General features: G+C 39.3%; 1 protein-coding gene across 1 annotated transcript in view; it reads right to left on the minus strand.

The window, feature by feature from the left end:
* The window catches only part of sec23a (SEC23 homolog A, COPII coat complex component), a 30,707-nt gene extending 19,947 nt beyond the window's left edge, over positions 1 to 10,760 (minus strand). The window contains exons 1-5 of the mRNA XM_008125926.3: positions 10,605 to 10,760; positions 2,077 to 2,313; positions 1,050 to 1,107; positions 792 to 878; positions 61 to 297 (exon numbers count right to left, since the gene is read on the minus strand). Coding sequence (XP_008124133.1) covers positions 61 to 297; positions 792 to 878; positions 1,050 to 1,107; positions 2,077 to 2,297 — 603 coding nt within the window. The 5' untranslated portion in view covers positions 2,298 to 2,313; positions 10,605 to 10,760. The remainder of the gene's footprint in view (positions 1 to 60; positions 298 to 791; positions 879 to 1,049; positions 1,108 to 2,076; positions 2,314 to 10,604) is intronic.
* Between the last annotated feature and the right edge of the window lie 1,588 nt (positions 10,761 to 12,348).

The raw sequence follows: 12,348 nt of genomic DNA on the forward strand, positions 1-12,348 counted from the left end.
TTTCCACTTCAAATACAGAGCAGGTTAACAAGACCATTTTAATATTAATTTTATATTTACCTGAAGCTGTTTTGCAGACAAATCTTTTGTCCCTCTGAAGACATAACTTTTGGAAATCCCTTCACAGCCAAGCTCATGGACTTGCACCATTCTCCCAAATGTAATCAACCCCACCAAAGCAGTTGGAGGTAGGAGACTTAAGGACATTTGCATGGATTCCTTCAAGGCTTGTAAGTCTTCATCTTCCATACACGTGTCAACCACATAAAGAAATATCAAAGGCATCTGAGGTCCACGCTTAAATAAAAGTGAACAACATTGTAGCATTATTACTTCAGAAAGTCATGAAACATACTTGTTAAGACCAAAGACAATCAGTGCTGTTCCTGCAAAACCAATTTCAGAGTGGCTGCAGTCAAAATAACCAAAATGAAAATAGATGGATCTAATACTACACAAAATCATATGTGCTGATTTCTGCAAACAGAACTTAACTTTGCCATGCTACTACATCGCCTAACAATCTGATTAGAATATCTAATGCCTGCATTTCCAGTTCTGTAATTGCCAGAATATATGCAGAATTCCATCTAAGGAACACCCATGCTCCTCTATTTCTCAGCTACACAACAGCTCTGTATTACATTACAACAGAGTATTTCTGAAGGCCTAATTCTAGCCTATCCTACTAAACTAACAAGACGCCACAGAGCCTTCACAGTTAGTCCATCCTAGATGCTAATTTCCTGACTCCACACTCTAATTACTCTGATTGTAATTATGATAGTTACCTGTACTACATATTCAATACTAGAAAACTGAGGTAAGAGTTCTGCAGGCTGGTTCATCTCAGATATGCCAGCATACGTAGGAGGAAACTAGAAAAGAAAAATGATTGAATTAGAAGAAATTTTTGAACACATTTTGAAACCCAGTTATCTATACTCATATTTGTATATCCTTCCCCCATGTGTTAATGTTGCTATAACTCATAATTTAATCTTAAAATGTATTAATCAGAAATAAAGTTTATATAAAATTGATCTTACCTGATTTCTCTGGTAACAAAAATTGCAAGCCCATAGTTTTGCTCGGTAATCCACTTGGCTACAAAATAAAATGCAAAACACTTTAGTAAATTATGAATGCAAATCAGACATATTCAGGAAGCTTCATGTTCAACACGAACACATAAAATCTTGTTTCATCACTGCTTGCATCCGCTCTAGTTATAAAAGTCTTTCTGCTCCAATGAATTTATTTTAGCTGCTCCTTTTGCCACCCTACTATTTATTCAATGACTTTATTGAAAAGTAAGATTACAATTAACCAGAAAGTTAATAATTTATTATTCATAATTTGTTTTATTATTATTAGTGTAAATCCCTCCAAACATATATATTAGAAAAGTGAAATATCACTATTTTTAAAATAAATATGTATATTGTACCTTTCCATATATATACAGTGGAAGAAGGAGGAAGATCACTTAGTAAAACAAATTAGACTACTTAACTGAGCTACTGCAGGTTAGATATGGGATGTAGAATGTTGATACTTCGACAAAATCTAAGCAGTTTTAATATAAGCTATTTTATATGTATTTTTTCAGTCTGTCACCAGAAGCATCTGTGTATGAGTCTTTAAAGTCCTTGAGCCCATTTTAAAAGAAATCACAATCCTAAAGATCTGAGTACTAGTGCATCTGTGAAGCTGTTTTTAAATTCTAAATCCAGTGGCATACTACAGATAGCACTACAGTGTCCATGCAACAGAACTTCACCACTTCTTACCTCTTTCCTCCTGGAAACTCTCACAGCTCTAAAACTGACTACAGCTTTCAATAGTTTTTGCAAAATTCCAGAGCAAGAGCTTTCAACATGAAGCAGAACCTGTCCACTTCCACTGGATTCTACTGTTCCACCAATGCATGACCAAGTTAGATCTTACACTTTGGCATCAAAATAGCCATTATGTGCAGGAAACCAAAACCATGTACTAGTCCCCAAAACAACTTTTAAAAAATCATAACCATGTACCAATGTGCAAACAAGACTTAGAATTTATTGGGATTACCATAATGGATTTAGTACAGCACGACAGGTAGTTCTACTGCACAAGACTGGCTCATACTGAATGGGTGGTAAGTCGGGTCGCTCTTTTAATGGAGTAAACAAACAGGCCACTGGGACCACCATTCTTGTGGCTTCAAGTCGACTGGAAGGCCATACATTCCAACTGAATCTAACGCCATCTCTGTCTTCATTCTGCTGAATGAACTCCAAGAAGGTTGTCATTATTGTTGTTTTATTTCTGGGGGGGATGAAAGAAAGAAAGAAAAACAGACAGAAAGAAAGTCAAAATATTAAATGCAAGCTGGAGACCAAGTTTGATATTAAAAATAAAAAATGCTTTTGCTTATCTGTCCTTTAAGTCATGTAACTATCTGCATAACAAGCTCATTTGGAAATGCATGAGACCAATTTCCATTTATCATAGAGTGGAGAAAACAAAGAATGGTAGTTAAGAATTTCTCATTTGTTTGCAGCATGGAGGGACTGTTGTATCTCCAATGTAATTATATAAATGGGAGTGAGCAGGTGTGTGAGCACACCTGTCTCAAGAGAGCATAACACTTAAAAACATAGCAACAGATGATGAAGAGAAAGCTCTGGAACATGTTTACCTGTAAAGTGACTTTGTCTTAAGAAGTATTATCTTAACACAATAGTATAATGATTACCACTCCCATTCATTTAAAAATGACTTCCAAAGAAGAATACATTCACTCATCCATAATTAACAAGTTCATACTAGCTTCCACTGTATTATACACCACAGGCTCATCTGTGCTTACTATTGACGGTTGCTATACTACATGTAACTTGGTAATCACTTATTACAAGTTGCAATGGTTATTGCTACAGAAAGTATCATCTATAGCCCTTCTTTGGACAACATAAAATGGGAGAAAAGTAGCTAAGATAATATGCCAGTCCTGCCTATCGCATTAATAAAATATTCATTTTTTTAAAAAAATCAAAACCACAATTCAGAGTGGAAGAAAGAAAAGATTAAAAAAACTAAGCATACACAGGTGCTTCCAAGATTACTGACACCTGTTGTATCTTTAGTAAAAGCTCCAAGACATGTCCACTCACATCCCAGTCAGCAGCAACTATTCAACTGCCTTTGCAGTTTTCTCTGTTACTCTCCAAGAACCAATCCAAACATTCCTCACATAGTCTGGTTTACATTTGCTATTTCAATATCATAACATTCTCAATAGTAACAACTGAAGCTGTGCTTATAAACATCAAGTAAAAGCTGTTATTATAACATTGAAATTGAGAGACCACCACCAAAGAACTTAAGAAGAACATATATATCATCATACACCTATTATTGCAATAGAATTTTCCCTATAGATTTTGCGTATGTTAAACCAACAGCTCTTCTTTAACTATTTTAGCTTTTATCTGTGAAATGCTTTTGAATTTAATTCAAAAATGCTTTACGGTTGTTAGCAGCTGTGTAGTTCATATGAACTAAGCTATAAATGAAACCACTATAGAAAATAGTGTGTTGTAAGTGAAGAACATCTCAAGATGATACAAATGTAAAGATAATGTGACAAACTCAATTGTAATCATATAAATTATCACAAATGGAGTAAGATTCTCAGCATCAGGTATTTCAGCAGTTAAGACTTCAAATCACCCCTGAAGATCATTGAAATACTGTATATAAGAAGTCAAAATCTATCAGGCTTTCCCCAAAATAATATAATATCCACTGAGCACTTGAAGATATGTCTCTTTTTTTCTTGAAAACTACCAACCAGCTGCAAACATGTGCTGGCATAGGAAGGATCCCTAAGAGAATAACAGTAGTGCAACTGCCAATTTTTTTTTTTTAGATGATACTAGACTCTTTTCAGACTGGGTTCAAGACTGAAATAATCTTGCTTGAACTTCCAGCAAACATTTATAGCATCAACCATAGTATCCTTCTGGATCACATCAGTGGGGTGGTACCCTGGTACACTGTACTTCAGTGGCTGTACTCCTACCTAAAGGATTTAGCACTGAGAACTGCACTGGGAGATGATATTTTAGCTCTAACAATTGTCATATGGGTGCTTAAGGGTACCATATTGTCCCTGGTGCTATTGATGAACTAATTGGAGTAGGCATCAGGAGATTTGGACCAAAGTGGCAACAATATGCTGGTGACAACCTAGTCTACCTCTCAGTCAGATTGAAACCACATGCAGTCATTCAAATTCTGAACTAGCCCCTGCTTGAAATATGGGACTGGTGAGAACCAATAAATTTGAAAGGTAAGGACCTTTTTACTAAATACTCCCAATGGCAGCGAGATAAGCTACTTGTTTTGAATGGAATTGCACTCGTTGTGAAGGATCAGGTTTGTAGCCTGGAGACACTACTAGATCCATTTTCATCTCTGTAAGTACAAGTCACTGCAGTTCAGAGTGTCTTTTACATGTCTTGACTGTATGCCAAATATGGCTGTTCTTGACTACAGTGCTCTAGGCATGGACAATCTCAACCAGTAGGTTGCAATGAACTCTGTATAGGGCTTTCCTCTGACTGGTTTGAAAACTGTAGCAGATGCAGGACACTTCAGCCTGGTTTCTCAATGGGTGAGTTTATGAGAAACACATAACATCTCTGCTGAAAGAACTGGACCAGCCACCTATCTAATACTGGAACATATTTAGATATTTGTTATTAGTTTATAAACTCTTATACAACATAAGAAGTGTGTTGTTGAAGGCTTTCATGGCCGGGATCACAGGCTGATAGACCAACTTCTCCCTTATAGACTCATTTAATTATCTGAGATTATTTGGAAGGGCCCTTCTAATGCCCATCTGAAGAAAGATATTTAGAACAGTGACACCGATAATGTGGAAAGATTTTCCATCATAAATTCAGTATGTTACAGTTGTTTTTAGTTTCTATTGGTTGTTCAATAATATATTTATTTAAATTTAGCACAAACTTATATCTCCTTTTTGGACTTAATAAAGAATCTACATCAGTGATTCCCAAAGTTGGCGCTACCGCCCCCTGGTGGGCGCTGCAGCAATCCAGGGGGCGGTGATGGCACCTATTAGTACACGGGGGTGGGGTCAGGGGAGGGGCGGAGCCTCTTCCCCAGTGCCAGAGACAGGGCTGAGCCCTGAGGCGCCTGTTAGGACACAGGGGCTGGAGCTAGAGGACATGGCTTCTTCCCAAGAGCCCGAGACAGAGCTGAGCCTCTATACCTCTCCTGAGAGGCCTTTTAGGACTAAAGGGCAGGGCTAGGGGCGGGGGCCTCTTCCCAAGAGCGCGAGACAGGGCTTAGCCTCTGTATACCCCTGACTCACTTGTTAGAACACAGGGGCGGGGTATAGAGGTTCAGCCCCGTCAGGCACTTGGGAAGAGGCCCCGCCCCCCTGTGTCCTGGCAGGCACTGCAGGACACGGATAGAAGCTCAGCCCTGCCTCAGAGCTTGTAACTCCACCCACCCCAGTCCTGGCTGCCCATTTGTGGCCCCGCCCACCTCCCCCTCCCCCTCCCAGCCCACCTCCCCCTCCCAGCCCTGCATCTTGGACTAGGGGAGAGGCTCAGCAGCGCCCTCTTGAGCAAGAGCCACGCCCACCCCTCTAAGCCATGCCCCCCTTGGTATACACCACTTTGACAGCTTTGGCTCTAAGCAGTATATATAGTGATTAGTACATAAATATAAAAACTATTAAAGTATAAGACCCAAAGTAAGTGTGCATATGAGAAGCAGGGCTTTGGAAAAAGAGGAAAACAAATGCTAATGATAAGATACTACATGCATGAGAAAAAAAAGTTAAGGACTTTGACAAAAAGGTTGAAGAGTTGTCAGGCACCCTATGGCTTTTAGCAAGAATATCTATTAAGGAAATTCTTTGGGTACATGATGTCGCATTAAATGAAACTAGGGAAGTTGGACATACTTCTCAGGATCCATTTGTTCTCAATGTTGTGGATTATTTTTATCGATATGTATGCCTTCCATAAATATTTTACCGTTAGCTATAAGAACAGCAAGACTACAACAATTCTCTAAAATATGAGAAATTCTTGCTTTAGAAAAACAATACATGTCAATTAACTTGCCGAATAGAATGTGTTTGGCAGATCTGCATTTACTTGTATAATCTTATGGTCCATAACTGTATTTGTGGTCAGTTTTTACCCCCGCAATAGGCCACTATACCATTCCATTTTCAGCAGAAAATGACTTCCATTGCAATTTGCAAGTTTGAGGGGATCTTGGAGGGTTTGCCAATTGAAATGCTTAGATATTGTGTTTTTATGATTATGTTTAAATGCGGCATTGAATCTTGCCGGAGTCTGTAAGCCGCCTTGAGTCCCCTGCTTGATGAGAAAGGTGGGTTATAAATGAAGTAAATAAATATTGTAGAGACTTTGGGGATCAAAGCAAATCTGGGTGCCACAAAAAGGGTGGTGGCTGCATGCAGCCCATATTTTCCCCATATTATTGCTGCTGCTAAAGTATTTTTTAAACAAACATTGTGGATATGTACCCATAAGCTTGTAATAATGTGATTTGGTCCTTATGACCTTCAGCAAGGTCCTTATCTTGGACTAACCTGATATAACTTAACCACAATTTTCACAAATACAGATTTCATATGTCAGCATATGGCCTAGATCTGAAAACTGTAATACTGTTATCACATAAAAAAGAAAAAAAATGTACATCTATTTATTGTACTTTGATATAACTCCCCATGCTGATCAATTACTTGAGGTTTTTATGATAGCATCAAGAAGGTCAATGCTATCTTTATCCATGTTTTCTTATTTAACTTACAATGCTTGGGTCATAGATCAAATCAAAATTTAAATTATGATGGAAAGCTTTCTCCTATAAAAACTGATAGGAATAATGAGAGCCCTGTCATTTTTATCTAACAGGACATAAAACCATTAAATTAACTGATTTGAATATACTCCAAAACATATAAGACAACTTTTGCTTGTTCTTTCCAAGATGCTATATCAACTTCATTTTTATAGACAAATTTGATCATATCTAGATGTTATTTTTTCAACTGTATAAATAAGACTTACCTTACTTATTGTTAAGTAAAATTAGTTATTTTGTGAGTTCTGTAACTGTTTCTTTTACAAATCTCATAATGCTAACATTTAATCTCAGTGAATTAAAATGTAATTTAAAATCAAGGCTCTTGGTGTCATTAAGAGATACTGTGTACCTATATTTTTTTTCCTAAGCGAATTTGTTTCTGGTAAGCAAAAGATGAAAGTAATGGTGGGAAAACATAAGAAAGTCACACTGCCCAGGCCCTCGCCTTAATATTCTAAATTAGATGCAGAATAAAAATGTGATGTGGGGAAGCATCCCCAGACAGTTTTAAAAACACTGGCATTTCCACTAGTACTTTAATATAACAAAAATGTTGGAATATCTCACAAAACTAAGCAAATTTTAACAAAAATATTCACTTATGATGGTAAGTCATACTACTGTACTTAAACAAATACTATGCATGCATGGTTTACGCTTTTTGAAGTGATTGCACATTGTTTTATTGCCTACTTAATGTTCTACAAAGAGTAAGGTACACATGATGTGTTGATTAGAAGATTAGCGTTCAGCCTTTTAAGAAATGAGATTCACCTTTAACCCCAATCTATCATACAGAAACCCATGTTTTTATTCACTTATTTGACACATTCTTTACCTTTCTGCAAACCTACCCAAAAGCAAATCTAGTGCATTACTGAGTGTTCAGCAATACTTATATGGTAATTACACACTAATTTTACATACACACATTAAAGATATCAAATCAACATGTTGTTGTACTATAACTCATCCTTCAATATTAGATCTACATCTGACATAATATATTATTATTATTATTATTATTATTCAATGCACACCAACTTGGTTTCATACACAAAAATATTACAAATATTGGATGTGTGTAAGGTGTGCATGAAAACAAATGATTTTCATGCTTAGATTTGGATCCCATCTCCAAGATCTCTTCTCATTATGTATATGCTTGATGTTGGCATGTGCCTTCAAGTCATTTCTGAGTTACAGTGAGCCTTATCCGGAGTTTTTCTTGTCCAGATTTGTTCAGAGGGGTTTGGCTTTTGCCTTTCTCTGAAGCTGATGGAGTAGGACTTGCTCAAAGTGACCCACGGCCAAGGATTTAAATCCTGGTCTTCACAAACCTAGGGTGCATCTGTACTGTAGAAGGCAGTATGATGCCACTTTAACTGCCATGGCTCAGTGCTGTCACTGCTGTGGAATCATGGGAGCTGCCAAAGAGTGCTGGAGCCTCACCAAACTACAAAGTACAGTGTAAATCAGTGGTTCTCAACTTGTGGGTCCCCAGGTGTTTTGGCCCACAACTCCCAGAAATCCCAGCCAGTTTACCGGCTGTTAGGATTTCTGAGATTTGAAGACCAAAACATCTGGGGACCCACAGGTTGAGAACCACTGGTGTAGATGCACCCAAAGTTACTTTTGGTCTCTCAAGGCGTCCAGGACGGACAAAGAGAAAAGATGGAGGAGTGGTGGTGGTATTATTATTATTATTAGCATTTATAGAGACGGTGTGAGGGGCACACCTACACTATAGAATCAATTCAGTTTGATATGACTTCAATAGAATAGAAAAGCTTTATTTGTCATTGTGCTATTGCACAATGAAATTACATGCCTTCCCCTGCACACACCACAAAACAACACACCCATCCCTCCACAACCTCCACACAGTCCCTCAAATATATCTATTCTCGAATATTTTTTATGCACGGAGGAGTGGAAGGTAAATCTTCTTTCATTACCCCTTATTATTCTCCAAACGTCTATGAATCCCTCCTTAGTTATTACCTTATTAAGTTCTGTTATATTTCTTTTCCCCTTTTCTTCTTTCGTGGGGTGCGATTTATCTAATTTTCTGTCCATAATTCCACTGAAGTCCCCTCCTATCATTACATATCCCTTTTAAATTTCTTCTATTTCTTTACAAAGCAATTCACAAAATTCCTTCTGTTTTGTATTCAGTGCATAAACACTAACCAAAGTATAAGCCTCCCCTCGCATAGAGACCTGAATCATCGCATAGCTTTCCATTTCATATTTTTTTAACTTGAGTTCAACATAGCCACAGCTCAAGGGGCCCCTCCACACAACCATATAACCCAGAATATCAAGGCAGAACATCCCACAATATCTGCTTTGAACTGGGGCCCCTTCCACACAGCTGAATAACATCCCACATTATCTGCTTTGAACTGGGATATATGGCAGTGTGGACTCAGAGCCATTCCACACAGCCATATAAACCAGAATATCAAGGAAGATAATCCACAATAGCTGCTTTGCATTGGATTTTCTGAGTCCACACTGCCGTATAATCCAATTCAATGTGGATTTTATACAGCTGTACGGAAGGGGCCTCAGATAACCCAATTCAAAGCGCATATTGTGGGATTGTCTTCCTTGATATTCTGTGTTATATGGCTGCATGGAAGGGCCCTGGGTTATCTGAAGGCCGTTCCACACAGCTATATAACCCAGAATATCAAGGCAGAAAATCCCACAATATCTGCTTTGAATTGGATTTTCCGAGTCCACACTGCCATATAATCCAGTTCAATGTGGATTTTATACAACTGTACGGAAGGGGCCTCAGATAACCCAGTTCAAAGCACATATTGTGGGATTTTCTGCTTTGATATTCTGGGTTATATGGCTGCGTGGAAGGGCCCTGGGTTATCTGAAGACCCTTCCACACAGCCATATAATTCAGAATATCAAGGCAGAAAATCCCAAAATATCTGCTTTGAACTGAGTCCACACTGCCATATATTCTACTTCAAAGCAGATAATGTGGGATGTTATTCAGCGGTGTGGAAGGGTCCTAGGATTAAAAACTGTTTGTCCTTGTCTTTGTCACCCTTTACCATCTGCCAGATAGCAATAATTAAAAAAATTTATGCCAGGTGAAATGGATCTCCAAAATTACTCTGAGGGCCCTTCCACACAGCCCTATATCCCAGAAAATCAAGGCAGAAAATCCCACCATATCTGCTTTGAACTGGGTTATCTGAGTGTGGACTTTTCTGCCTTATATTGTGGGATATAGGGCTGTGCGTATGGGCCCTGATAGCAACTGCCATGGCTCAATGCTGTGGGATAATGGGAGGACGTTGTAGTTTGATGAGTAACAAGAGGAGGCTAAAGACTTTGATAAACTACAACTCCCCTAACCACATAGCCTTGAGCGAAGGCAGTTAGAGCGGTGCCCAAAAAACATCAATTCTACCGGTCTCTTCGGGCACCGAAAAGGAGGCGTGGTGTTCAATCCTTCCTCTTCTTTGCACTGACAGAACTGAAAACACAACTCTCGGGACTCCACAGCCTTGAGCCAGGGCAGTTCAAGGGGTGTCAATAGTCACGAATCCTACCGTGTAAGCTGAGGAGGAGAAAGAATTGCTTCCCTCCTCCTCCTGACAGGAATCAATACGCCAAAAGACAGGAGAGCAACTTACCTCAGCCCCACCAAGTCGATGCCTCAGTGGCCGCCGACGCAAACAAACATGGCTGATGGGGAAGCCGGTGCCACGTCGGAGGCAGAGCGGAGGAGGAGGCCGAGGAGGCGGGGAGAGAGGTAGGCCCCGCCTCAGAGACAGAGAGAGACAGGAGGAGGAGGAGAGGATACACTCTGCTATATGTATATCCCATTTACAGGTATGGGCAAACTTGGGGGCTCCAGGCGTTTGGGACTTCAACTCCCACCATTCCTCACAGCCTCAGGCCCTTTCCTTTTCCCCCTCAGCCGCTTAAGCGGCTGAGGGGGAAAAGGAAAGGGCCTGAGGCTGTGAGGAATGGTGGGAGTTGAAGTCCCAAACGCCTGGAGCCCCCAAGTTTGCCCATGCCTGCAACTCGTTGTAGCAATAGTGATGGTTTCCACAACAAGCCACATTTTTCAAAATCCAGTTCTCACAGGGACGGAAAATGAAATAATAATCATAATAATAACTTGATTTATATTCCGGCCTATCTCCCTGAGGGGACTCCCAACAAACAAAAACAGAAAGGCAAACGCTCAATGCCTTAAGGCAGCCATGGCCCAACCCAAATCCCAAAGTAACCCGACATCAAACCACAAATTATCAACACGACACCTAAGGTCCTGTAATTAATGAAACAATAAAATTATCTCAACGTAAGGAACACGAACCTCAATTTATAAAACCACTAAAGGTTTGTTAAAATATGTAAAATTAATTCTATTAATTATATACAGTAGAGTCTCACTTATCCAAGCTAAATGCTTATCAAAGCTAAAATAAGCTTTGTTATTTTAAAGCTAAGGGTATTGTTTTAATCTATTTCTGTAAACCGCTCCAAGCCAAACTGGGAGTAGCACTATACAAGTCTAATAAATAAATAAATAAAATATCTTGGATAATAAGGAGGGATTGGGGCCGGGCTGTGGCGCAGCTGTTGAGCAGCTGCCTTAAATCACTCTGACCATGAGGTCATGAGTTCGAGACCAGCCCGTGGCGGGGTGAGCACCCGTCAATTAAAAATAAAAAATAGCCCCTGCTCGTTGCTGACCTAGCAACCCGAAAGATAGTTGCATCTATCAAGTAGGAGATAAGGTACCACTTATAAAGTGGGGAGGCAAGATTAACTAATTTACGACCTGGAATGAGGAAGTGCCGTCAGTGTGGATGATGAAGCAGCTGCTCCCCCCTGTGGCCAGAATCGAACATCCCCTCAGGAGAAGGTTAACTTGCCTCTGCGTGTGTCTCTCAGTCTCTGTTTGATGTGTTTATGGGCATTGAATGTTTGCCCTATGTGTGTTATAATGTGATCCGCCCTGAGTCCCCTTCGGGGTGAGAAGGGCGGAATATAAATACTGTAAATAAAAATAAATAAATAAATAAATTAAGGAAACGCCTATTAAACATCAAATTAGGTTATGATTTTACAAATTAAGCACCAAAACATCATGTTATACAACAAATTTGACAGAAAAAGTAGTTCAATATGCAGTAATGTTATGCTGTAATTACTGTATTTACGAATTTAGCACCAAAATATCATGATATATTGAAAATACTGACTACAAAAATGGCTTGGACAATCCAGAAGCTTGGATAAGCGAGGCTTGGATAAGTGAGACTCTACTGTAGTAATAATGAGCCCCTGGTGACGCAGCGTGTGAAAGCACTGAACTGCTGAACCTGCGGACCGAAAGGTCGCAGGTTCGAATCCGAGGAGCGA

Source organism: Anolis carolinensis, chromosome 1, assembly GCF_035594765.1.
Source record: "Anolis carolinensis isolate JA03-04 chromosome 1, rAnoCar3.1.pri, whole genome shotgun sequence".
NCBI lineage: Eukaryota > Metazoa > Chordata > Lepidosauria > Squamata > Dactyloidae > Anolis > Anolis carolinensis.